At 49.5% G+C, this 24,547-nt stretch overlaps 1 protein-coding gene across 2 annotated transcripts; it reads left to right on the top strand.

Moving 5' to 3' along the window:
- Nucleotides 1–1,886: 1,886 nt before the first annotated feature.
- PLEKHO1 (pleckstrin homology domain containing O1) lies at nt 1,887–20,627 on the top strand (the record flags this gene model as incomplete). 2 transcript variants are annotated; one of them, XM_082011716.1, is made up of 6 exons in its annotated part: nt 1,887–1,916; nt 2,741–2,887; nt 15,281–15,421; nt 16,892–16,996; nt 19,232–19,333; nt 19,863–20,627. In XM_082011716.1, 6 exons carry the CDS (start codon nt 1,887–1,889, stop codon nt 20,625–20,627), a joined length of 1,290 nt encoding a protein of 429 aa, XP_081867842.1. The 2 variants fall into 2 exon arrangements, with proteins under 2 accessions (XP_081867842.1, XP_081867843.1); XM_082011717.1 differs by having other exon boundaries at nt 1,890–1,916; nt 2,750–2,887.
- Between the last annotated feature and the right edge of the window lie 3,920 nt (nt 20,628–24,547).

Genomic DNA, 24,547 nt, shown 5'->3' with positions numbered 1-24,547 from the left:
TGAAGAATAACAAGTCCGGTTGGGAGGCAAAATGTTATTAAATTAGTTGGCACACTCCATCGTGCAGTAAGAGACCCTGCAAACCGCACCGGGGGCTTTAGACAGTCAACTTTTGCTGTTGTGAGTGTGACTCATCTCTGTCCCTCTGCCATCACACCTCACCCGCTTCTCCAGCTCTGCCCACGTGCCGTAACCCGGCTGTCCAGGGCAGGTGCCTCTGCAGCGCTCACCGGACACGTGCCATCACTGTGGCTCTTCCCCACTCCGCAGGAAGAAACGATGTGGCACCCACCTGACCCAGTGCCTCTCAAGCAGAGCAGACCAGCACCTGACACCACCAAATTTACTGAAGAAGGAGGCAATACTAAAGCATTTAGCCACTTCTTAACTCCAAGCTGTAATTGTAAAAAAAACCCCAACAATTATCCTCATGGTGTAAAAGGGGAAACTGAGGCACAAAGACGGCAGCTCCCAGTTCCGGACCACACAGAGTACAGGGGTGCACAGGCACAGAAGGAAAAGGCAATCCCTGCTCCGAGCATCTTAGAAGGTGGATTTGTTTTAGATGGCAACCTGTTGCACTGTCGCAGGTATTCAGTGCATCCCACAGCTCACGACACGAACGGGAGAGCACTACAAAAATACCAGCACTTCAAAAAGATACAAACTCACCAGCCCCTCACTCACAAAAGCTCTGAAAATACTCTCTGATCCAAGCGCTCAACCACTGCTTTTGCGTCCAGCATATAATGTTTTAAAAGATGTTAGCAGCACAAGTACATCATCCGTATTCTTGACGCATTCATTCCAAAGTACCTGAGGTAAAACACAGTCTTAAGTCGGTAGTGTGGGCATGCGCCAGCCTAAGGATTGGATGGATGGCTTTCACTGCAAAGCAAGCAACTGATCAGCTGATCAATGATTTATCAATCTTTTCCTTTATCTATATAGTTCTGAACAGAACAACTTCCTCCTTTCTCTGTTTTTCTCTCTTTTTTATGTATATCTCTGATAAACACAGCCTATGACCTCAGTCCCGTGCTCAGATAGTTCTGGACTTGCAGGACATACAGGAGGGAGACCAAATAAGCAGAAAAAGGGCATTTTTTAAGAAGCCAAGCATCCCCTTACTTTTGGGAAGCTGTGCTCTGAATCTCACTGTCTTTTTGCAGTGCAAGTCCCTGCTATCAGACCCTCAGTGCTGGGAAGCAATCCCTTCTCGCCTGGCCCCCTCCCCAGGGAATCACCCCGCTCCTCTCTGCAGAGTGCTTTTGTTTACACTTCTAAACGCTCAGCCACTTTCTTGGCAGAAAACCCTGCCAATGCCACCTGGCCGCTCTTCCGTCTCCCAGGAAGTTTTGCAGTGACCTGTGACACAGCCAGGAATGTGGCTCGGACACTGGGACGGACGGACAGACATCTGATAATGTGCTATCCGCTCCCGTCCCCCTCGCTGACCCCAGCCTCGACACACACACACATCCAGCCACTCACATCAGCAGTGAGTCAGAAACAAAGAAGAAAAACCCTCGTGGGCTGCGATTCGCCCTTTATTGTGAACTCCAGACGTCATACACGCACGGCTATAGATGGAGCTCGGGAGCCCAGGCCAGCCCAGTGGAAGCCCACGAGAGCTCAGTGATGGTGGTGGTGGTGCCGGTTGGTGGGGGGGATGCTGTGTCTGTATGGCTAAGGATGTGTTACAGAGGCGGGCTGCTCTTAATGTAACTAGAGAGCTGCTGTAATCTGCAAAGGGTGAAGACAGAGCGGGAGGAAGAGGAGGTAGCCTCTGTGTTTCCCAGCCACGCTCTCCCCAAGAGGAGGCCGTCGGGACCCCCTCTCTGATTCCCCCCCCCCCATCTCCCTCCAGCGCAGCACACCAAGGAATGATGAAAAAAAATAATTCTGCTAAAAGGGTGAGTCGAATCGGTTCTTCTTTGGGGCACGGTGGGGTGGGGAAGGCTCCCGGATGTTTTGGGGAGGGGGGCTTGTCTCTTGATTTCCAGTTGTTCGCTTTGCCTCTGCTCCCCCCGCCTTTGCCTTGCAAAAAAACCCCCAAACCCCAAAAACCAAACCCAGCGCCCGTCTCTCCTTCTCTCCTACTGCCCAGCGCCTCTCCTTCCTCTTGCATTTGCCAGGAGATACTATTCGCTGTTTAGTGCGGAGCGATGTAGGCAGGCAGTTTTCATTTTTGATCACAAGGAAACGATAAAATACGGAGACACCATCTATCTGTCGCTCTGTGTCTGCTCTGCGCCCTGCGTGTGTGCCTGCTGCTCTTACCACTGTCTGTGAAGAAATCTTAAATATAAACCCATATATAGATTTTGCCTCTAGGACTGATTGTTCATAAAAGGCTCAAAAATGCAAAAAAAAAACCCCAAAAAACAGCTAGTCTAAATTCTCCCCAGCATCCTCCTGTGCCTCTTTCCAAGGGGAAATGCACGTTGTCTGAGGCGAATATAACGTAACAGCCTTTCTTATATAATGCACCGAGTGAAACCCTGTCTGCGATTTTTGTGTCGTCCCCTCGGTGTTATTGTTGTTGCTTCATGTCTGCCAAAGAAAAATCTATGTAGAGTGAATCAAGCGAAGTACCTCGGTCCCAGCTTCGGTGGAGAGAGGGGCCAGAGGGAGGGGGAGGCGAAAGTTGGGCAAAGAGGGAGGGGGGGAGAAGAGGAGTGTAAACCCAAGAATAATACCGTTTTCCCCCATTTTCTTCCCTGTCTCTTTGTGTTAGGGGCAACAGGATGGAAACCAGCAGTCTGTGCAGCCGGAGAAGGTTGGCTGGGTGCGGAAATTTTGCGGGAAAGGCATTTTTAGGGAAATCTGGAAAAACCGTTATGTGGTTTTGAAGGGAGATCAGCTTTACATCTCGGAGAAGGAGGTAGGATCGGTTTCATTTTCCTTTCCCATCCCCCTTCCTTTCCTTTGCATATGAAAAGCACACGACAGCAGCCCCAGCCTTTCCCCTGCCCAACCATTGCCCTTCCATCGCCAGCCCGGGTTGAGGAGGTTTCCTAGGGGCTTCTCTTCGCCCCTGAGTGGGTTGGTGTGCGAACTCCAGCAGCAACTCTCCCGGACAGCTCTGTCTGGGAGACATTTTCCCAGCACTGGACACATGAAAGGATTCACTTCGTGAGAGTTAAAACGCTCATCCTTCTTTCCACCGCGGTGAAACGGCAATGCCAGCTTCCTTCTGTGCCTGTCCTCTGTCATTAAGTTCAACAGCGGTCTTGTTCCCAGCTGCTGCACTGTTCTATTTGGAAATAACTGTGGTCTCCCAACTGGAATCGAGCCACTTACGGGTCCCTTATCTCTTGTATTCCCCGCCCCCCCGAACCACCCCGCAAGAGGACAATGGGGAAATTTAATCACAGATTGGACACCTTGTTGAAAAATGTGTCGTCCTCTCCTCCCCCTCATCTCCGCTCAACACTGGCTGGGGTTTGGGCTTTAATGTGGTGTTTGCATTAGACTTAATTGGATGTGACTATCAGGCTGAGCGTTGCAGGCTCTGGCAGGCTGGGATCCGGCTGTCCTTGCACAGCCTCCCCCCTTAGTTTTTGTCTTGGTAAATTCATCAGGAAGAACTCCCTAGGCAACAGCACTAGCACTAGTGAGAGTTGTGCCTACAAGAAGAGGCCCTGGGGCTATTTGCAGTCAAGTTGGTGTTAGGGCAGGGCATTTGGGGTACAAATACAGATCTGGGGCTGGGTCTTGGTGGGTTTCCTCCCGAAAGTGGAGGTTGTTCCCTGACGGGCATTGCAAGGTGGTCAGCTGTTCAGAGGCATGGCTACCTGGCCCAGCTTGATCAGTTTAGGATCTGGAGAGATAAGAGGTTCAGAGCGCCAAGCATAATTTGATTTAGAGGCTAATTGAATCATGGGGCATGGCAAAGTGCAGATGGGTCAGGGGTTATTAGAACACAGAATAGCCTAAAAGCGGACTGAAAGCCCAGGTGGTGGTTAGCTATGTGTTGGCACTTCACAGCTCGCTCCCATGGATCTCTTGGCTGCTCCAGAACCGGAGAGAGACACGGGTGTGGGGAGTAAATGTTGGCTGCAGGCTGGGGGTCCGGTGCCTTAGAAATGCTCGGGTAAAGAGACAGAATAAGAGAAAGATGAGAGACTGTAGACAACACTAGTCGTAATGAGACACTAAACATGAATCTATAGATAGGGGAAAAGTTAGATGGAAAGGTGGATGTGAGAGGTACACAGCAAGTGGTACAGATCTCCTTTGATCTGTGGTCCTTCCAAATTTTCCCGTAGTAATGCAGACTGTAGAGTGTGCAGTTCTCAACAGCAGGCCTGCTTGTCTTGCATGACTCTTACAAGCAGCTCGCATACCTCTGGGGCCACAGATCAGAGTTTAGAAACTGCTAGACAGACAGATTACATGGCTGGAAGGATTTTACCTGCTGGCTCATGTCCTACCAGTCTGGGTCAATGGCCCCGTACCGGGGCCCTGATTCAAGGCAGCACTGAAGCACGTGCTTGAGCAGAAATATATGCTTAAGCGTAGTGAATGGTGATCAAACTGGAGCTTGTACTTTTTGAGCCAGGACCTGGAAGACAAGTAACCATGACCAAGTCCTAGTGATAGGGGAGCTGCCTGCTGGGATCAGACTGCATTGGCTATGCCAGCACATTTGGAAATGCTGGGAAGGGATTGGGAAAAGGCTGGACTAGGCGCCTTCATAATGGTAAATCCACGGCAGGTTGGGCAGGATGGTCCTTCAAGCAGGTGTGAAAGCGCAGTGTCAGTGACAGGACTGAATCGTACCATAATTCACAGCTGAGTTGTCAGGGAGGTTGCGTATGTGGTTTTGGGGGGACTTAGAGACAGACACAGGAACGTTCAGGGTCCCTCTCATCACCATTCAGTGGGGAAGGGCGTCACAAGGACGGGGAGAGGGAGAAACTCGGCCCCGCTGAAGTAAAGGCAGAACAAGGCGGCTGGGACTGTCACCGCGGCATCTCCGCAGGCGGGGTGGGAGGCCTGACTGCCACCCAGGCTGCGCTGACCGCCTGAGCCCGCGGGCTGCATTCTGCCTGTGCGCAGGACCTCCTCGGGATACCTTCGCTAGGGAGAGGGAAAGGGTACTTCCAGAGAGCGAGTCAGCACACAGAAGCCCCAAGCAGCCTCTGGAAGGACGCAATACAGATTACTCCTCCTAACAGGGGAGTGCTGGCAGGGGAGGCCAGCCAACCGGCTGGGCTCCATGCTAACAAACTCCTCCAGAGCTCTCCCATTTGGAGGATCCTCCCAGACCCTCCGTCTGCAGCCCAGACCTGCACAGTGGCTGTCCGGGACAGCAAAGCCGTGCTGTGTGGCACAATACACTCCTTTAACCAGTGTGCGAACCCTCCTTTTGATGGGAAATACTCTGGATCTTGCCTAGGAAAACAAAAGTGTTTTCCAAAATCCTGGCCACCCTGAAGTCACCAGCTGGACTTGCCACCAGCTGCAGTACCACTGGGATGTCCCGGACACCCAGCGCTGCCGGGTGGGCGGTTATGTCTCTCGCTGGCACCCCAACTGTTTGAACCCTGGAGAATAAACTGACAGCAAAGGCTCTACTTGGCTAAGGAGCAGGAAAGCCTGCACAAGAGAGAATGTATTAATAGAGGAATTGACATCAGTGAAGATGTGCAGGAAAAAGATGTCTGTCTGTTGGTCCATCTTCCCTCCCAAATACATCCAGGTAGCTGCCGCTCAAATAACTGTGTGCTCTGAGCGCAGAAGAACGAGGCTGTCCGGAGGGCCTTGCGGGTGCTAGTTCTGAACAAGGAGCGCTTGTGTTTGTTTCAGGGAGCATGCATGTATTTCTTTATGGGGAAAAAAACTAGTGCATGTGCAACTGAAGCAGCACTGTGGCTCTATGTGTGTGAATCTGTGTGTGAAAGACCATAAATAACATGCAGCAGTGACTGTCTATGTCTTTATATGGAAGAATCTGCGGTTGTGCAGAAATGTGGTTAGAGGTAACATCTGCCTGCCTGCGTGTGCACTGAAGTGACTCTGTGTGCCTGCGGGATTGAAGAATAGGCCTGTGTCACCGGGTCCGGCATCTCCGGGAATCTCAGTAGACGAGGTGGCTCGAGCCACCTGGCACGTGGTACGCTGCACTGCGGGTCTGGGCGAGCGCGCCTGTGTGTGCGGGTGTGGACGGAGGGCACACATTTGGCGTGGCTGCCTGTCGCTTGGGCATTTCCAAGACTTTCTCTTCAAAGACAGGTCTTTTAATACATGGCACAGGTTTTTGGTACTGACTGGACCTTTATTCCTTAGCAAAGCCAGGCCTTCACATAACAACAAGATCTGCGTCCAACTCTGGAGTCCTCAGCACAGGAAGGACATGGAGCTGTTGGAGCAGGGCCAGAGGATGCCACAAAAAAGAGCAGAGGGATGGAACAGCTCTCCTAGGAGGACAGGCTGAGAGTTGGGGGTGTTCAGTCTGGAGAAGAGAAGGCTCCAGAGAGACCTTATTGTGGCTGTTCAATACTTCCAAGAAAGATGGGGACAGACTTTTTAGCAGGGTCTGTTGCGATAGGACAAGGGGTAACAGTTTTAAACTAAAAGAGATTTATACTAGAGATAAGGAAGAAATTTTTCACAATGAGGGTGGTGAAACACTGGCCCAGGTTGCCCAGAGAGGTGGTAGATGCCCCATCCCTGGAAACGTTCCAGGTCAGGTTGGACGTTGCTCAGATCTGAGCAACCTGATCTAGTTGCCGATGTCCCTGCTCATGGCAGGGAGGTTGGACTAGATGGCCTTGAAAGGTCCCTCCCAACCCAAAAGATTCTGTGACTCCATGATGTGCCTTGGGGAGGCCCGTAGCCAGCACTCCCTCCTCTCCACTGGTCTTAAAACGTGTTTCAGAGCTCTGCTCCTGGAGCACGAGGATCTCTCTGCACGCTCGCTTTCCTGGCAGCAAGTGCCTGCAGCTCCCACAAACAGCTTAATAAATTGGGATTTGTCAAGCAGAACGGGATGGAGCCTCTTTTGTTTTTTCACACATCAGATTATGCCCAGTGGAGAAAATGGAGCCACTGCTGGGTTGTGCTGATGAGTTGTGTGAGAGGCTCTTCACTGCTCTGGAGAAAGGCCTCTCCACTTGTGAATCCTTGCCACTGCCGGTGTGGCTGATGGGGCAGGCACTGGATGCAGCCAGAGAGAGACCCTGAGGAGACGTGAATAGAAAACTCTAGTAGAAATGGCTACTAGGCAGGTTGAATCTCAGACCAATTTCTGTAGCGATCGGAGAGGAGAATCAATTGTCTGTTTCCACAAAACATGAAAGTCCTGCTCTGCTATAAATTACATTTGCTCCATCAAAGCCATCGCAGCAACGTGGATTTGGTGGATGGAGCTCACGAGTTAACTCTCATATTAACCTTGGTGTTTCTTGTCAGCTTCTCTTAAGCTCAGTGGCTGCTCTAGAACAGAAGGCAGGCTGGTTAGCGGGTAAAGCGGGACTCCCAGCCTCTCCCTGTCAGCTCAGAGCACCGCAGAAGCAGGGGTTAAATACCAGGACTCCTGGATGCTATCCTCAGTTCTGCCACGCACTCACTAAATGAATTCAAACCAGACGTTTATTTACTTTTGCCTGAATTTCTCCATCTGGAACGCAGGGCTAATAATACTCATCTCCCTAAGGCACAAGGTGCCTAGGAAGGGGGAGTTGTATGTCACACCCTGCGGGATCCCTTGGGAAAGATGTCGGCTCAGGGCAGGTAATGATGTTGCACAAAGACAACGCGGAGCAGTAAAACTGCTCGTAGCTGAGCACCAGTCTGATGTCTGGAAGGGCTGAACGGTTAGGTTTCCAAAAGGTTAACTCCCACAGGCAGTCAGACTGCCAAAGTCCCACCAGGACCCACACTGATATGTGCTGGGAATCTGTGTGCTTTTCCAGTTGCCTACATAGGACCTAGGCTTGCAGGTTAGAGACCAGCCCTGATTGATTTATTTTGGTTAGGAGAAGGTGTGAATGCCTGATAGAAGCCTGGGCTTTCTCCCTGGCAGAAACCAAGTCTCTAAGGAGAGGAAATATATTTTATCAAACCAGCTGATATACCTGGAAAATGCAAACAGCGCTTTTGGGTTATGTTCTTTTATTAGGGCATCAACCTTTGGAAGCTATGAAACCCGCTCTGACACCTAGAACCTTTTCTCTTCCAACCATGCACTAAAATGGTAGCTGAGGCTTACAGACCTTGTTCAGCCAGGGGCTCTGAGCCTGCACAGAGATCTGTACCCCTGCTGCAAGCCGAACTCTGTGAACTTGTGCAAAAAACCCCCTTCATTATTTAGCATTTGGTCATCAGCCAAAAAACGCACTGAGGGCAGAAACATGCAAGACAAGATGTGCTGAAGTGAGCTGAGCTCCGCTAAGCAAAAGAACACCTTCTTAGTATCAATTTTGCAGTCTTTCCCCTTGCTCTCCTCCACACCGGGTCCCTCTCCCCTGCAAATTTCTGGTAATTGTTCTCGTGGTTCTCGCCCAGCTTTGTTACTGCTTTGCACTTGGGAATAGCAGTCAGACTAACACAGACACAGCTGGGCTCCTACCACTTCCTGTCAGGAAGCCCAGGGCTGTCCAGACAGCATGAACGGACTCTGTGATGACGAGATGTTAATGAGGAAATGCTGCTCGGGGCTTCCTTAAGCCTTTTCTTGTTTGCTACCAAAAGCATCGACTCAATTAGCAGAAGAGCACTTGAAAAGTAGTCTGTTCTCGCTCCTCATTTGTTACAGCACCATCAAACACTGCACAGTGCTCTGCCTGGAGGGGCGTGCACGTGTGTGGGTGTGTGTACACTTTCAAAGTAGTGTCTAGAGTTCACCTCCGTGGTTCACGTGTGTGATGGAGCCTGCAAAGTACTTGTGTGTCTGTGCATGTGCTGTTCACGCACTTGGTACTGTGACGATGCTTCACGGTGTGCATTGGCGCTTGGTGAACACCTCTCTGTGGGGGGTGGCTGTGTTTTCTGGCTCTGTGTCACGTCTGTGGTTGGTAGGTGAGGAAATATGTTGGTGTCCGTTGCGTTCCATGTGCACGAGATGTTAATCAGAGCTGTGTAACTACATACGTGTTTTATGGGCAGTAGTAGTGCTAAGTGCCAGTCTGGTGTGTAAGCCCTTGGCTTTTGGTATACAAAGAATGGTCTGTGACTGCATGGCTGGGACCTGCAGCCCCTTCCATACCTCTCCTGCTCTTGCTCCTTTAAGCCGTCCTTTTCCCTTCCACCTTCCTTCTGCTCGGCCAAGCTCTGTTCTACGCTTTGCAGAGCAAGGTGAAAAGTTTCAGCAAAGTCTCTTTTCTGTCTCAGTGGTACCGTCTTGCACAAGCAGAGAGAGGGTCAAAGAACACTCAGGCAGCAGAAACAACACACATCCTGACTCCGTCTCCCTGCAGCGGAGGTGGCTTGTGAGACGAGGCAGCACGGCCTTGGCATTAGAGTGCAGCACTGGGATACAAAAGAGCTGGTTCCAGCACAGGGTGCTCTTCAGTTGATTCTGAGACCTGTGTTTCTGGTAGCCTTGGCTGATGGCTCTTTGGGGCAAGGGACTGGAGTAGATAGCAACTTTCTGCCGCCATCTCCTCGTTAGCTCAGGGCAGCGATCTGGCAGTCAAAAGACCTGGAAGGTCATGCTCATGCCCTTGAGCTACCAAGTTCATGGTGCAACTCCCACTCGGGACGCAGATGTGCAGATGGGGAGGCAGTCTCTTGGAGCACTGCCATTTCTATTCTAACGAGGTCCGGAGGCTCTGGCCGAAACCAGGGTCCTGCCACGCCGGTGACTGCACAGCCTATCTACATCCCTGTCTTCTCTCCTCACATGCACCTTAACTGGTGCTAGAGAAGGAAAAAGTGGACCATCTGCAGTGTTCCACTGTACACGCACCATTATACCCCATGTCCACAGCATTTTGCAGGTCTCTGCTGCTATCATACCTGATACTCTCCCAACGCTCCCTGTATTTCTTCTTCAAGTTCCCTTGCAGACCGGAGCCGCACAGTTACCTCTCTTGTGCAGCCAGAGAAGCAAGGAGAACAAGGAGCCAGTGACTGGCTAGGCCACTAAAGTCAGGTCTCCCCCATCACCTGCCAGTTCCCTCACCAGTGCTGCTTCCCGGCACTGCCAGAGCCAGTGTTGCACAGATGCGCGGATACCTGTCTGGAATCAGGACAGTTTGGTTTTAGCTAAGCTCTGCAGAAATTTCTGTCCCTTGCTAGATGGTAGAACTGCTTAGCTTGAGGAAGTGAAACTTTCATCTCAGCTTGAGAGGGGAACATGCTGGCTGATGACCGCCCATGTTTTTCAGCTTTACTGAGAATCTGTAGGTTACTTGTTGCACCCCGAGCCACATTATGACCCCTTGAATGTCTTGTCGATGCATTACACTTGGTGTCTTGTGATTTTCTCTACCTTCTGCATTCGCTTTGAGCATGTCACATCTCAACAGGGAACTGCTCAGGCAAATCTCCACTAAACAAATCTGAGGAAAACCGCAGAACTTTGCCGGGTGCCTGCGTCACTGCCCTTCCGCTTCGCTCCTGGTTTGGCCCCAAAACACAGCCCTGATCTGAATCAAGGAGGTTCAGAGTTGTTGCAGGTGACAACTTGATGAGGGTGGAAATTTTAACGCTCCATCGGCAAGACACCCAAGGGGCAGTTAATTTAAACCACATTAGGCATCGTCCCATTGCCAGAATGCTGCAAAGGAGCATTCACACAGGGGAAAACAGGCCTTTGGAAGCATGACTAGCTGCAAGACTAGAGAAAAGCCCTCCAAGCCTTTTAGAGAAGGTACTTTGGGTACCATGGCTGATATTCTGACCCACTACGTGTCCACAGGATCGCCAGGTCCCACAGGCACAGGGAGTGCCATCGTGGCTGGCGTCCCTGCGGGCTGACCCTGCTGGGGCAGCAGCTGCGGGGGCGAGGCGTGTGAGGAATGCAGCTCCCCTCCTTGAACTTTAGCAACGTGCCAGCAATGTCAGCCTCAGCACATCTCGCCGCTGACTGCAGGCCCAGATTAGCCAGTGGCTGCACGGCTGTCTGCAGCATAGCTGTGCCCCAAGCAGCGGCAGCTGCTGTTGCGGGTGTGAGGACTGCATGGTCTAATGGCTCTGGGGTCTAACATACCCTGCTTTAGGGGCCTGCCTTTGCCTTAGGTGATGGGGAACACCTCGGGTACCTTCTTTGTGCCTCAGTTTCCCTTCCCTCGCCTGGCCTACTCTGGAAGCATTTCTGGGAGCATGGGGAGGAGCTAGGCTGAACCCCAGGACAAGAAGTTGTTTTGTCTGCCTAGAGCAGGTACAATACGAATGGCAAAGCCAGCAGACAGCCGTGGCAGCAATTGCTGGGATTTATTTACCTTAATCCTTTCAATCCAGAGCTTCCCTGCAGGATGAGAAGTGCAGGACCTACCTGCCCACGAGGCTCTGAGATCTGTCAACTCGCTGCATGCCAGGCACTCAGCAGCTGTGCGGAAGGAAAGACCTGCTGGCCACCTCCCAGCTGGGAATGATTTTGCCAAAATCAACCATCCAGGCCTCTCCCTTCCTAGCACAGTAAGCCAAGCGGTCCCTGATTCCTCTCAGCCTCAAACTACAGTGTGGGGGACCTTAAGAAAGGCTAGTGAAAGCAGCAGGATCCAAAACATACCCACATCTGCAGAGGCCCAGCTGCTTCACAGGCAGGTGTGCAAACCTATGCAGTGGACAGGAGAGGCTATGTCGCCCCAGACAGGGAAGCTTTTTCTTGACTCCCTGAAAGGATCTGTGGAAAAGAGGAACTGTCAGGCCGTGGAGAGCCTGTTTAAGCCGTCTTCCCTGCAAGTTAGAGAGCAAGAGACAAACTGTCAAACCAGACCGAAGACCATTCAGGGGAGATGCTCAGCCTTTCGCAGAACTCAGATATTTTCTTAAAGAGTTTCAAGTTCAGCACCTGAGACTAAAAATCATCCCTCGCTTTCAAAAATCTGTGTTCAATCTATATCCAGCAAAGAAGAAGAAAATAAACAAAAATGTAATGGTCATAGTAAATCTCCATCACTAGGATTAACTCCTCAGATACAGAGCACACTCTGGGTGCATGATGAGCTGTGGTAGGTCACCCTGACATAAATGAAGATCAATGCTGCTTTGCTGACCGTGCCTTTACAAACCACACCGGGTGACAGAGAAATCACGCTTCATTCCCTCCTACTGAGAACTGACAGTTCCCAAAGGTTTCCAGAATGTTATCCAAAGACCCGTACATTGCCTGGGTGCTGGGAACATATCAAGCTAAATTCTCTGCTAGTGAAACCTGAAGGGTTTTATTTGCATGGCTCCAATCTCACTCAAAGTGGGGAGGAGGGTAGACACCCTGCAGGTTTGTCACCTCTTATTGACATAGGTGACCGGGATTTAGGCTTTGCTGACCACGTGGTTCCGCAGCTTTGTGGGTCTTCAGGGGTTGTTTTTTCCTTTTTTTTTCAGAGGATGACTGTCCTCAACCTCTGAGCACTCATCCTCTCATGCCTCTGAGGTTGCTCTGTAATTCATGCCCACCACCTCCCTCTTTTTGGCCTCAGTAGCCTCCCACAACGGACAAAAGAGCTGGCTGGTACTTCTGAAGTTTGCCTTTCACCTTCCTTCTCTCTAGTTTCACTGTTTACACACTGAATGCTCTGTTACTTTGCTCTGCTGCTTACTTCTCTGCCTGCATGTCTCAGCTGGCAATGCCCCTTGTGAGACAAGACTGCTGTCCTTCCCATGCCCCGTGAAATTGCTGCCACTGCATCACTGCAATGGAGCCCATTTCAGGCTGCTGCTGAGACCTCTTCCCACCACGACGGCAGAACAAAGTCACATTCCAATGACTAAATTACAGCCCCGTTCACTTTATGGCCCCATTATACTACCAAGGCTGTGTACAAGAGGGAATCAATTCAAAGTGAGCACAAACCTGCCTCTCCTCCCTGTGCTGCAGCTCTGGCTGAAGGGCAGACATACCCTTAGGCACCTGACTCACTCTGGCCCACGTCCATAATGGTATCCACCCCCACAAAATACCTGGGGGGACTGAACCTACCCACCTTGTCTGACATTTAGAAATGGGACCCCAACATCATCCTTTTAATGTAAATAGATGTTGCTTATTCTCAGTTCTTAAGCATTTCATAACTGGTCTACGCACACATACGGCACTTTGGTGAAAGTGGTATACCATCTGTGCAGCAGGGTCTCCGGTGTGTGTCATGGGGAGACAAGCACGGTGTTAGAGCCCCTGCACTTGGCAGTGCAAGTCTTTTAAAGGACTAGCTATACCCGAAGGGTGGTTATCTGAACCAACTACACCCATCTCTTCTGCAGCCTCCTGTAGACGTTCCTAGAGGCAAGAGATTTGAGTCCCACCTCCCATGAGCTGTGCGTGTCTTGAGAAAGGAGGGAAGGGCTGGGGAAGTCCCAGTGACCTATATGAGCAAACATCTGGAGCACAGACTTCTGCCTCAGCTGCTGTGTCACAGCTGGGGGCTCAGAGGGGATCGGCTTTTCCTGCTGTGCATGAATAGGGCTGAATTCAGCCAAGATTCTTGGAAAGAGGTGGATTGTATGATGGTACTGGGAAGAGATAAAAGCCGATTAGAAATGCACGGGGAGGATATATAGATAGACGTTATCTGCGAGAGACATTTCCGTATCTGTTCATAATTAGCCCATAGACAGTGGCTGTTGTTATGAGCAGAAATAAGCAATAGATTCTGGGGCTTCAAGAATAGCTGTGTACAGTGTCTGTCTCCTAGTTCTTGAAGACAAACTTGGGGGATAGAAGGAAAAAGGGAGGAGGGGGAACTGCAGTCATTATGCAAGGCCAGATGGTCAGTTGATCTGTGTTTCTGGTAAGAAAGCTGGTTACAGCATTTTAGGCAGCCTCTTAGTTTAAATTTTATTGAAAAAATCACAGGGAATTCAGTGTTTCCCAAAACTAGGGAGGAAACATATTAAATGGGGTGGAGTCCGTTCAAGAAATCCAAGAGCTAAGACTTTGTCACTATCTGCCTTTTCGGCACCTGAGTTACTCAAACTCCACTGCAGATCCCAGCCTGTAATGACCTCAGCTGGAGTTGGAAGTCACATCTTTAATTTAAGCCTCTGTGATATTAACCTATAGGTGTGTGCCTGTCACAACATGGCTAATAGAGGAAGAGTTGGGGAAAGGACCTGGAAAAAGTACGATCTTGCAGAAGCTGCAAAGTGGCCACTCCTTGGCTCTCTAAAGGACAGCCCTGACGTGTCTGTGTCAGTGAAGGCGAAGCCCTAGCACCTTCTTCCTTCTTGAAACCTGGCTGCCGATGGTCTCTGGGGGCCTGGCCAGCCCCCCAGCAGTGAAAGCCTGGCAAAAGCAGCTGCCAAACCAAAACTCATGATCTGGGCAGTCACCAGTGCCTGGACGAATCCTGCCCATAGCCCCTTCACAAGGGATGAGGCTCAGCAGCGGGGGAGAGCAGCACACGCATCATGTCAGTAATCTGGGAGTGGATGTGCTTCATCCACCCCCCAAATCAGCTGTCAGCACAGGCTCCAGTAATACCACCAGGTTAAAAATAGGAAGTGCTAATCTTTATCCCTGAAACTTTTGTTATGCTGTCTCCAGAAAAGAAACAACCACTAATATGATTGCCCCTTTTAATCAGCAGATGAAAGTCCACCTCCTCCCAGCATCTCCTGCCTCCGCATGAACCTCCTCCTAGCAGACAGGGTCCTCTTCTTGCTGCTGGAGTAAATCCTATTCATTTTGAGGGTCCACAAGCATAAATACTGTGTCTGACCACACCTGCAGGTCAGTTCAGCCTAGTCCTGGTAACTCTGAGGATGGGAGAGGCAATTAAGTCCAGAAGGAATCCATAGAAAAGCAGGAATTAACCTAGAAGACTGTGATTTTCAAGTTATCCTTCTAAATCTGTCCCCCTCATTCGAGAAGAGACCCGAGCCAAAACTATCACGTTGAAAATCTCTTCTACTCCTCCCCAAAACCAAGGGTAGCACTCCCCAGCTAACAGTGCTATTACTGCCTTTGAGTCTTAAGGTGGAAGACTCTTGCACAATGTTTCGGTGACCATGTAAGACACCAGTGCCTCCAGCACACATTCTGTACATTCAGACACCTGGTGCAGACAGCAGCTCCAGCCCAGCACCCTGTTGGCTTGGAGCAGCATCCCTGTTGCTGCCTCTCCGACATCTGTAAGGCTGTAATTTTATTTTTGTTTCACAGGTAAAAGATGAAAAAAACATACAGGAAATGTTTGACCTGAGTGATTATGAGAAATGTGAAGAGCTCAGGAAGTCCAAAAGCAGAAGCAAAAAGAACCACAGCAAATTTACCCTCGCCCACTCCAGACAGCCTGGAAATACGGTACGGTTTGCTCTCAAGCACGAGAAAGCCATTAGCTCTTGGTGCAGGCCAGGCTGCCTCTCAGTTACCTGCTCCAGGCCTGAGGGCTTGCCACAGTAATTGGGGGGTGAAACTGGATAGGCTGGGTGGTATAGGAGTCCATATCGTGTCTCATAGTTTAAAATATATTAATGTCTATTTAACCACATCAGGACCGATAGCAACACTGACAGATGGAGAGAGAATCAGGGTTTCTGCTGGGAGAGCACTCGGGCCTCTGGTGTACTAAGTAAATATGACTAAGCACTTCGCTCTGGATCCGTTCACCTGAGAGTGTTCTGACTTTGGGAAAGGAAGGTATCAGAACATTTGCCAGGAGCAAGGAGAAAGCCATTTTACTGCCGCCACTCCTCGCAGCTGTGGTTTAGCTGACTGCACTTGTTAATTCATGGGGGGAGGCAGGGAAGGAAGGGATGCCGATGTTCTTTGGGTTTGCTGCCCAGATTTGGGCAGCATCAAAAGAACTGTACAAGAATTTGTCCCATGAGTACTTTCTGCCTAGAGGAAAGCTAAAAAGTGCCAGAATAGGGGCACTGCTACCTAGGAGCAGGACTTTCCACGGGGTCTCAGTTGCCGCTGCAAAAAGAGAGCCAGTCTCTAACTGCAAGCTGTCGCCGGCACAGATGCACCCACCTGCAGCCACACACGTGAGCTGGATTTACGCTATTCATTCTGACTTGTTTCAGTAGACCAAGATCGCCCACCCCACACTTTGATAAGGATTGTGTAACACCATGAAATGTGAAAAGGGAAGAGGAGGGGAGAGTGGAAAGCGGCTGCACTGTCTGCAAGCACCCTGAGCAATGGAGGGGATTGAACAAAGTGCTGTGGAGGCTAAAACTCATTTCTACTGAGTATCTAGCTTAAAGAAAACCCTAAAGATCCTGGATCCCCTATATAGGCCATAGTTTCAGAACTGCACTGCCCTCAGTGTGCATCTGACATACCAAAGCATGGAAAATCTGGCTCCTTCTGTGGGTACCTACTGTTGCTGCTTGTCTAACAGACTCTGTCAAAGTCTGAGGTGGCAACAGATAAATGGCATGTGAGCAGCAGATGCCCAGAAAGCCTGCATCATCGTTTGATGAGGGCAAAATCTAGGATGGTGTGTGGGAAGGCAAAGAGGGGGAAGGAGGAACTGCAGCCACAAGAGAAGTAAATATGGTACACAGCTTTTGGTTTGAAAAGCTGGGTACTGTCAGGAGTTGTGGTCTGCTTTGCAAGGAGCTGCCAAGAAGCAGAGAGGCCAGGTGCAGTGTGTGGCAGACCAGTGCCATTTTGCAGGACTGGAGGTTCAGGTCTGCTTTGCATTTTCCCACTAAGGCAAGCCAGCTGTAAAGGCCGTGTAGCTTTTCTGTGGGCAAGGACAGTGTGTAAGCATCTCTGTATGAGTTTAGTCACGGGCACTGACCTGAATTCCCTCTTTTGTAGGCACCAAATCTGATCTTCCTGGCTGTGAGTCCAGAAGAGAAAGAGTCCTGGATTAATGCCCTCAACTCTGCAATCACACGTGCTAAAAACCGCATCCTAGATGAGGTGAGCAGGACTCTGACGGCCAGACCCAGGCTTTGTTATCTCAACTCTACACTTGGGTGAAGATTTCAGACTGCTGGAGGCAGCAGCAGCACCTCCTACCCCTCTCCATTTCCCATTTGAAAAGAGTGCAGAGCCATTGGGTTTTTATGGATTGCACTCAAACACAGCCACCAACACCTGCAGACTGGGCTCTTCGGGAGGTCTGGGATAGTTTGATCCTCCCAGCCTCGGGATTAATATGCAGCACTGATTGCAAAGCAATGGCAAGAGGCAGCTGCCAAGGTGCTGTCCCCTCCCTGGCCCCAGTGAGAAGCCTTTGCTTTGAAGCCCTGCCTTGCCTCGCACCTCGCACAGGGATGGTGGGACCATGTTTGGAATGGTTTCCCAGAGCTTTGGAGAGTCTTTCCTCCCATCTGCTGCTCCTGAGTGAACATGCAGTGTGCTCGTGTTTGCAAAGGCGCTTTAAGTAGTGGAACTGAATTAAGGAATTAACTGAAAACCAATATAGTCCCGTGCTATCTTCAGAGCAGCCTAATAGCACGGCACCATCTGTCAACCCACCTCAGTCCATCTTCATCCCGCCTACCCATCCCCTCCTCGTCACCACCTCCAAGAGACAGGCCCGTTTCCACTGCTTTGGCTGAAGGAAGGGGACTTACTGGGCATTTAAACTTTGCAGATCCTTTCCTACTCTTCAAGGGTCACACCAGGAATGTTGAATCCTGCCTTCTCAGCACTGTGTGGCATATATTTCTGCCAAGACAAGTCAGGCTCTCCATTTAGTGAAAAAAGAAGGGACCACCAGAGAGATGAGGCATCAGTGGGACAGCAATAGGAGGACCCTGGAGCAGTAGAGCCCTGTCTGCTTCAAAACACGTCCACACAAAGTGTAACTAGCATAGCTCCTACCAGTTCTAAAATGGCAGCATTACTACTGCATGAAACTCCCAAAGTAACTACCACAATTACGCAAAGCAACTTCTACTAGAAAAAAAGAACAAAGCAACATCAGTTCAGCCTCCTCTTGGAGACAAGTGTACCCTTAGAACCACAGCTGAGCTGATGGGGGCCAGGTTTAGATCACTATGAGCATTCCCATGTAGTTTATTCCAGTGTGAATGGTAACTACCTTGAGAAGGCTGTGCCCCTCGCTACCAGGGCTGCAGTTTGAGAGAGCATCTCAATGCTGTCTCACATTAATGCTTCATGATAACTACTCTTCAGTTTAGATCTGTCTCAGATCTATCTCATCCACATTCAACTTACCGCAAGACAGGCGGCCCACTGCTGTGATGCTGTTTGTTCTCGTGGATGGCAACACAAAACCCTGTAGTGAAGGAAAATGAAGGTCAGACCATAGGGAAAGCTGTAGAGCAGAAAGCAGCATAGCAAACAATGGGATAGATTGCTTCAAGGAGAGTCTGTCGCTGAAATCTTTACAAACAGATTCAACAGATAATTGTCAGGAATGACTTAAGTAGATCTGATCCCACCTAGGCACAGAAGGGAGAGACTAGGAAAGCACTCTAAGGCTCTTCTAAGGCTGGATTCCCACACCCCATTCCCTGCTGGCTCTACCTGCAAATATTCCAGGAGGTCACCCTCTGTGCATCCTTGTAAGCACATAGATCAGCGAGTCGCACCTACAAGTCTTGGACCAGTGATGGCCCTTGGGACCAGTATGTCATCGACACTGTGCAGGCAGGTTTTACAAACTTACCGGTTCTGTGTGTGCCCCGGCACACTTGCTAGGGAGGGTGTTGCAGACTGTAGCCGTCTGGTAACAGCACGTGGTCAGGCTGTGCTCCCAGGCGCAATCCTGGCCCTCGGCAGCCAGAGGAGACCAGCGAGTTAGCACGTCGGGAATGCATTGCCTTCCTCATTCCAGCTCAGCACTATGTTTGGTTCAGGTGGTGATCACAGCTCTCTTCCTGTTCAGCAAACATTTGCACTACAGAATTGCAAACTCTGTATTCGAGTTCAGGATCTGTTGTTTGCAACCCAAACTTCTGCCTGCTGAGCACTCCTGCCTGAAAGCCTTTAGCGAAGGATCCTGGCCCAGAGGTATGTGGGAGAAGTTCACCCTCAGCACATGGCCAGGTCACAAGAGAAAGGGAATCCTGGAGGAATAAATGATCTGCCACAGTGCATCTGGCCGATTGCAGCTACAGAAACAAGGAATGGCTCGTATTTCCTCTGCTCCCAGACATTCACTGGCCTTTGTCACCCCTTTAGGTTACTGTTGAAGAGGACAGCTACCTTGCCCACCCAACACGTGACAGAGCAAAAATACAGCACTCCCGACGCCCTCCAACACGGGGACATTTGATGGCTGTGGTACGTATAACAAATTCCAGTCACCCGCTTAGGTCAAGTTTCCTTGTAACTATTTCATTTATAAGTAGACACAAGAAAACCCAGTGTTTGAGCTCTGGCCTGAACTGAAAGTTGTCGTAAGACACAGGGCTGTCCTGGGCCGTCAGATCTAGTCCTCCGTTCTTGTAGACCATTGCATTGTGCAAACCCTTTTGCAAAGTGGTAGCTTGCCATCACCGACACACATTTTCCTGATGCTGAAAATGAAATGCTCCTTCAAATTCCTGATGGAGAATAGCCACACAGCTGGGGAACTCAGCCATGGGTTGGCGTAGATGGCCTGTCCAAGGCTGTTCAGCTGATCTGCAGCTCAGCTACGAACCCAGCATACCTGGGGCTCTGTCATTAGGTCACACTTGCTATTATTCCCGGTCCATCTTTGCATCCCGGTGCAGGTGATGCATATCTTAGGTATGAGAGACACTCAGAAGTAGTGTGCAGCCATGCCTGTTCCTGTGATAACACAGCTCTTCTTTGTCTGCTTCTTCAGGCATCTACCTCAACCTCTGATGGCATGCTGACACTCGACCTGATCCAGGAGGAAGACGCCTCTCCAGAGGATCACAGCACCTGCGAAGAGAGTTTCCGGGTGGATCTGGATAAGTCGGTGGCACATCTCACTGCTGGCCGGCGCCGGTCGGATTCAGAGAACGTCAAGTTGTCAGAGAAAGGCCGGACGGGGAGCCTCCCGAGACGGGAGGTGACCTCATGGGACAGATCCGGGCAGCGCAATGACTCCTTTGACAAAGGGACCATGTACACACCACAGGTCCCCAAAAAGCTCTCACACTCAGAAAAGAATAAATGTGCCTCCATGGAAGAAATTCTGTCTCGACGGGACTCTTCCACGCACCGGGCGGTGCTGAGGAGGGGGCTGGAGGCTCAGTTTGCCTCAGCAGAACCAGAGCAGCTGTCCCGGATACAAGAACTGGTTGCACTGAAACTGGAAAAAACTCAGGAACTGCTGACAGAGGTGAAGGGCTACGGGGAAGGCAAGAGAAAGACCAAGGATTCCAACACCAGCACCAGCACCACCACCTCTTCTTCCTCATCATCTTCCAAGTCGGACTCTGAAAGAATCCTGCAGGAATCTGAGAGGTTACTGGGGGAGGCTTCCTCCACCTGGAGCCAAGCCAAAAGGGTGTTGCAGGAGATCAAAGAGTTGAGGGACCTGTACAAACAGTTTGAACTGCAGCAGTCGGACTCAAAACCCAAACAGAGCTCACAGTCTCAGTACAGGAAGAGCATGATGTGAAGGCAAGCCTTGGGATTGGGAGGGAGGGACAGGGGAGGGCGGCCATCTGGTCTTTTTTTTTAATTATTATTATTATTTACAGTGTTCAAAAGAGTGAAAAGGTGCCTGTTATCACCCAAATTTGCTTCTCAGAGCTTGAACCCTTCCTTTCCTCCATCATATCCCCTGAGAAAACAACCCTATGTTCCAATAAATTCAGTTACAGTTTATACCTTCTTTTTTAAAGAGCACCCTTTGCCCGCAGGCCCCCAACTTCTGTCACGCTTGGAGGACGGAAGAAAGCACCAGTTCCTAGAAAATGCCCCTGCATGCCTGGAGCAGCACGTGCATAACAATGGGGACAGATGCTCTTGCGCTGTAGAAGCCCTGCCTTTGCTGCTCTAAAGTCTGAGCTGTATCCTGCATTACAGCTCCTTGACCAAGAGTCTCATCTTGTTTCCTCACTGCCCTCTCGGAAATAAATAACAAAAAAAGGTGTCCGTCCCAGCCAATGCTTGGAAGTCCCCATTATGCAGGAACTGTCTTGAAGACGCCTGGAAGGTCGGGCTGACCGCAAGTTTTACGCGAGTCATCAGAGGCACTCGCTGGACTGCAGCTAGCGGGGTTCTGTCCTGGCACAGGTCCCTTTTGTGAACTCCTGGGGTCGGCAGCTGTTATTCTTGTGGTACATATACAGCCCTCCAGAAGGAGGGCAACAGGTATGCAATCTGTGTTCAAACTAACCCTGTCTGTCCGTTGATGCTTTACAGAACCCCCGTGGCCCTGTGCAATGGGAGTTAGCAGCTATATGTCTTCCTTTCTGTGCAAATAGAGGATCAAAGCCTTGAATCTAACAGACAGCCCATATGGGTTGCTTGGGGGGGTTGTTTTCTGGCTTTTCCATTTTCATTTTGTTTTTTTTTTTTTCCTTTTCTTTGAGCTGAGGGGAAATGGAAAAATCAGGGTTGCGTACAGGTGGCAGCGAGAAACCAAGAGCCAAAGTAGTTTTGGTAGGTTTGATTCTGTTCTCTCATGCATGCACAGGCTCGGTTTCTGCCAGTCGGACTGCAACAGATAGTTCTTGTTGCTCCCCTAAGATCAGAATCAGGCTACTGAAATGAAAGCTGAGCTTGTAAGAGAGCTCAGATGCCCTCATCTTGGTGATGCCAAGCACTTTGCTAAATAGGTGGCTCAGTTTTCACGCCTTTAAGCAGAAAGACAAGAAAGGAGGCTGTTAAGATGTCTCACGGGGCTTAAAGTACACCAACGTGGTGACATCCAACTGTTACTTTTTTTTTAAAAGGAAACCCAATTCCCTTACCTACATTGCAAATAATCCATGAAAATATTAAAACCAACAGAGTTATTTCCTGGTCGCAGTCGGTGTGGTCTATTTTCTTTTAATGGTTGACCTCCCTTGGAAAGGAGATTGGTTACTTTCCCTTGCGTCTGGTCAGCTTTACTATTCAGGCTCATGTTGCTGATGTACAATTGCCAGCGCTGCAAAGAAAGCATTTCTGTTTTTTTTTTTAATTAGTCCCTCTCCCACTTTCTTGTTGGAATTACTGGTAGAATTATTACTGTTGGCACTAGGTTGCTGAAGATCTTACTATTTACAAACTTCAGATCTGGCCCTTGCAACAATCTTTTACTTGTTCCTGTCTCTAGCACAGCTCTTTGCCCACTCTTGAAGGGCAGTTTTGAAAAGGCATCACTCATTCAGCTAAGCTTTTGTCACGGAGCTGCATGCTACAACCGTCCAGGGGTATACATGTCACCCTTCCAGCATTTTTATTCTTTTCAATTTTTTTCTTACCTTTTCTTTCACTTGAAGGATCTGTTTGGATGCATCAGAGGAAAAAACATAATCCCTAAAAGAGATTAAAAAACAACACATGTGAGCCACTCTGATAAAACCTTTCCCATTCAGCTCTTTGATCGAGAGAACAAGAAAAATATGCAAGTATTTTCCAGATGTGACATTCAGCATTAAAATTAGCCTTGTTTTCAAAATAAGAAAGCTAGTCTAAAAACCTGGATGTTTGAACTGCACTCAATTGGGATGGATGTGTGTTGTGACGGCCTACTGGACTGATGTCAAAATCTAAGCATGAAAATACACCTGATCCTGACTGTACCGGGGTCATTAAACGCTCTCAAGCCTTTCTTAAGCAACAAGGTAATATAAAAATTGGCTGATTAACAGGTCAAAACAGTGCTAGAGGCAGGGATGAAACACTGAGCGGTCACCCAGAACAGGTGCCTTTTTTGTTAGACGGGTGGCCAAGGGCATCTTTATTTCACTGCTGCCTCCAGCAGATTATGGAACTGAATCACATCTGATAAGACCTCGATGTCCAGACACAGTGTTGCCATCTTTAGGTCTCTGCTGTCCAGAGAAAAGGAAGGCATTACACACTTGTCAGAGCTGGGCAGAAACACAGGACCATTTCTGCTCTTCGGACCAACTCATGCAAGACTTTTCATTTTGTAACTAGAACAAGATCTGGAGGAAATGATGGAGCTGACTTAGGAAGTTAGGAAAAAACTACTTCCAACCTGGGAAGAATTGCAGTGCTCGTCCTGGCAAAACCCAGGAGGCAAGTTCCTAGTCTGAAAACCTAAAGGGCCAAGTTCGATGCAGCAATAGGTGCAGCACTTCCGTTTGGACAGCAGAGTGCTGCCTGGGTGCTGCGCCATGGCGCAGCAGCGGGAGTGGCAGCTTTTCTGGTCCCAGTGCTATGTTCTTGCCCTAGAATATGTCCAGCTCTCGCACTGTTCCTGTCTTACCCCAGGCTCTTCTCTGCTCTGCAGAGGACAGTGCATCAGGCTAGCACAAGTACTACATGTGATGTAGGACAATTTTCCAAACTGTACGACACAAGATCCCAGATCTGATCTGTACATCGGCCTCGCCCTCCCTTCCCTCCGCCTCAGCTCATCACTGCTGAGTAAGATCATACAAAGATTTACTATTTCCAAAATGGACTGGAAACTTTCATTCAGAATATGTTCCCGTTAGAAAGCATCATTTCTGATGGGGTCCAGGAAAAGGGAACAACTAAGGAAGAAAAAAACCATGAGTTCTCAGAGTAGAAAACCTATATTTTTCACTTGGGAATATTTTTGTATTATATAAAATGTGAATTTTTCCTTAAAAATCACTCCAAGTCAAAATAAAACATTTTGGTTTACCAACTGCCCCCCTTTCAAGAAGCCTGACACTTTTTTTCCACAGGCAATTTTTACATTATTTTCATTCAAAACAAAATTCGACCTGAATTGTGGAATTCTTTACAAGGCAGAAATGCCAGGCTCCAACCGGGTCTCATTACCAAGCTGTGAAAACTTCAACCCTGCGCTGCCGAGCACTTATCATGGCTAAGAGACCCAGAGCAGAGCACACACCAGAGCCAGAGCAGAGGGGACTGTGTATTATTTGATACCTTACAAGAGTATCTATAAACCCATTCCTAACATTAGGAGCCTCTGACTCTAGATATTGCACAAATTGAAAGGATCGAAATCTCTCTCTCCCCTTCTCCCACATGGGCTATAATTCTGTCCTCATTTTATTCTTTTTTAATTTATTTTGAATTTTGTGATATTCTCCCCTCTTGTCAGTCCTGCTTCTGGGATTAGAGACAAAACGCCAATTACAAGCGAGAATGGCATGTGTAGGGAAAACATGCCAGTCACGTTAGCACTGCTGTTTCTTCCCTTCTTGAGCGCAGCTTCCTGAGAGGAGAACTGATGGGGTAGCTGTGGCTGGGGCTGCCAGAGAAGAAACTTCCTGAGGGCAGGGAGAAGCCAGTTGAGCCTCTTTCCTTCCAGCCAGTGGGTGCAGTTCATTGACAGATAGTGACAGTTTATTCTCTGTTTAGCCATATAAATGGCTAAGGAAGGCACTGAACACACAGCAATTCTCACCCTTATTTTCT

Source organism: Phaethon aethereus, assembly GCF_964289735.1.
Source record: "Phaethon aethereus genome assembly, chromosome: 28".
Taxonomy (NCBI): Eukaryota; Metazoa; Chordata; class Aves; order Phaethontiformes; family Phaethontidae; genus Phaethon; species Phaethon aethereus.
The sequence above is the reverse complement of the archived record's forward strand: the minus strand, read 5'-3'. Positions and strand labels throughout refer to the sequence as shown.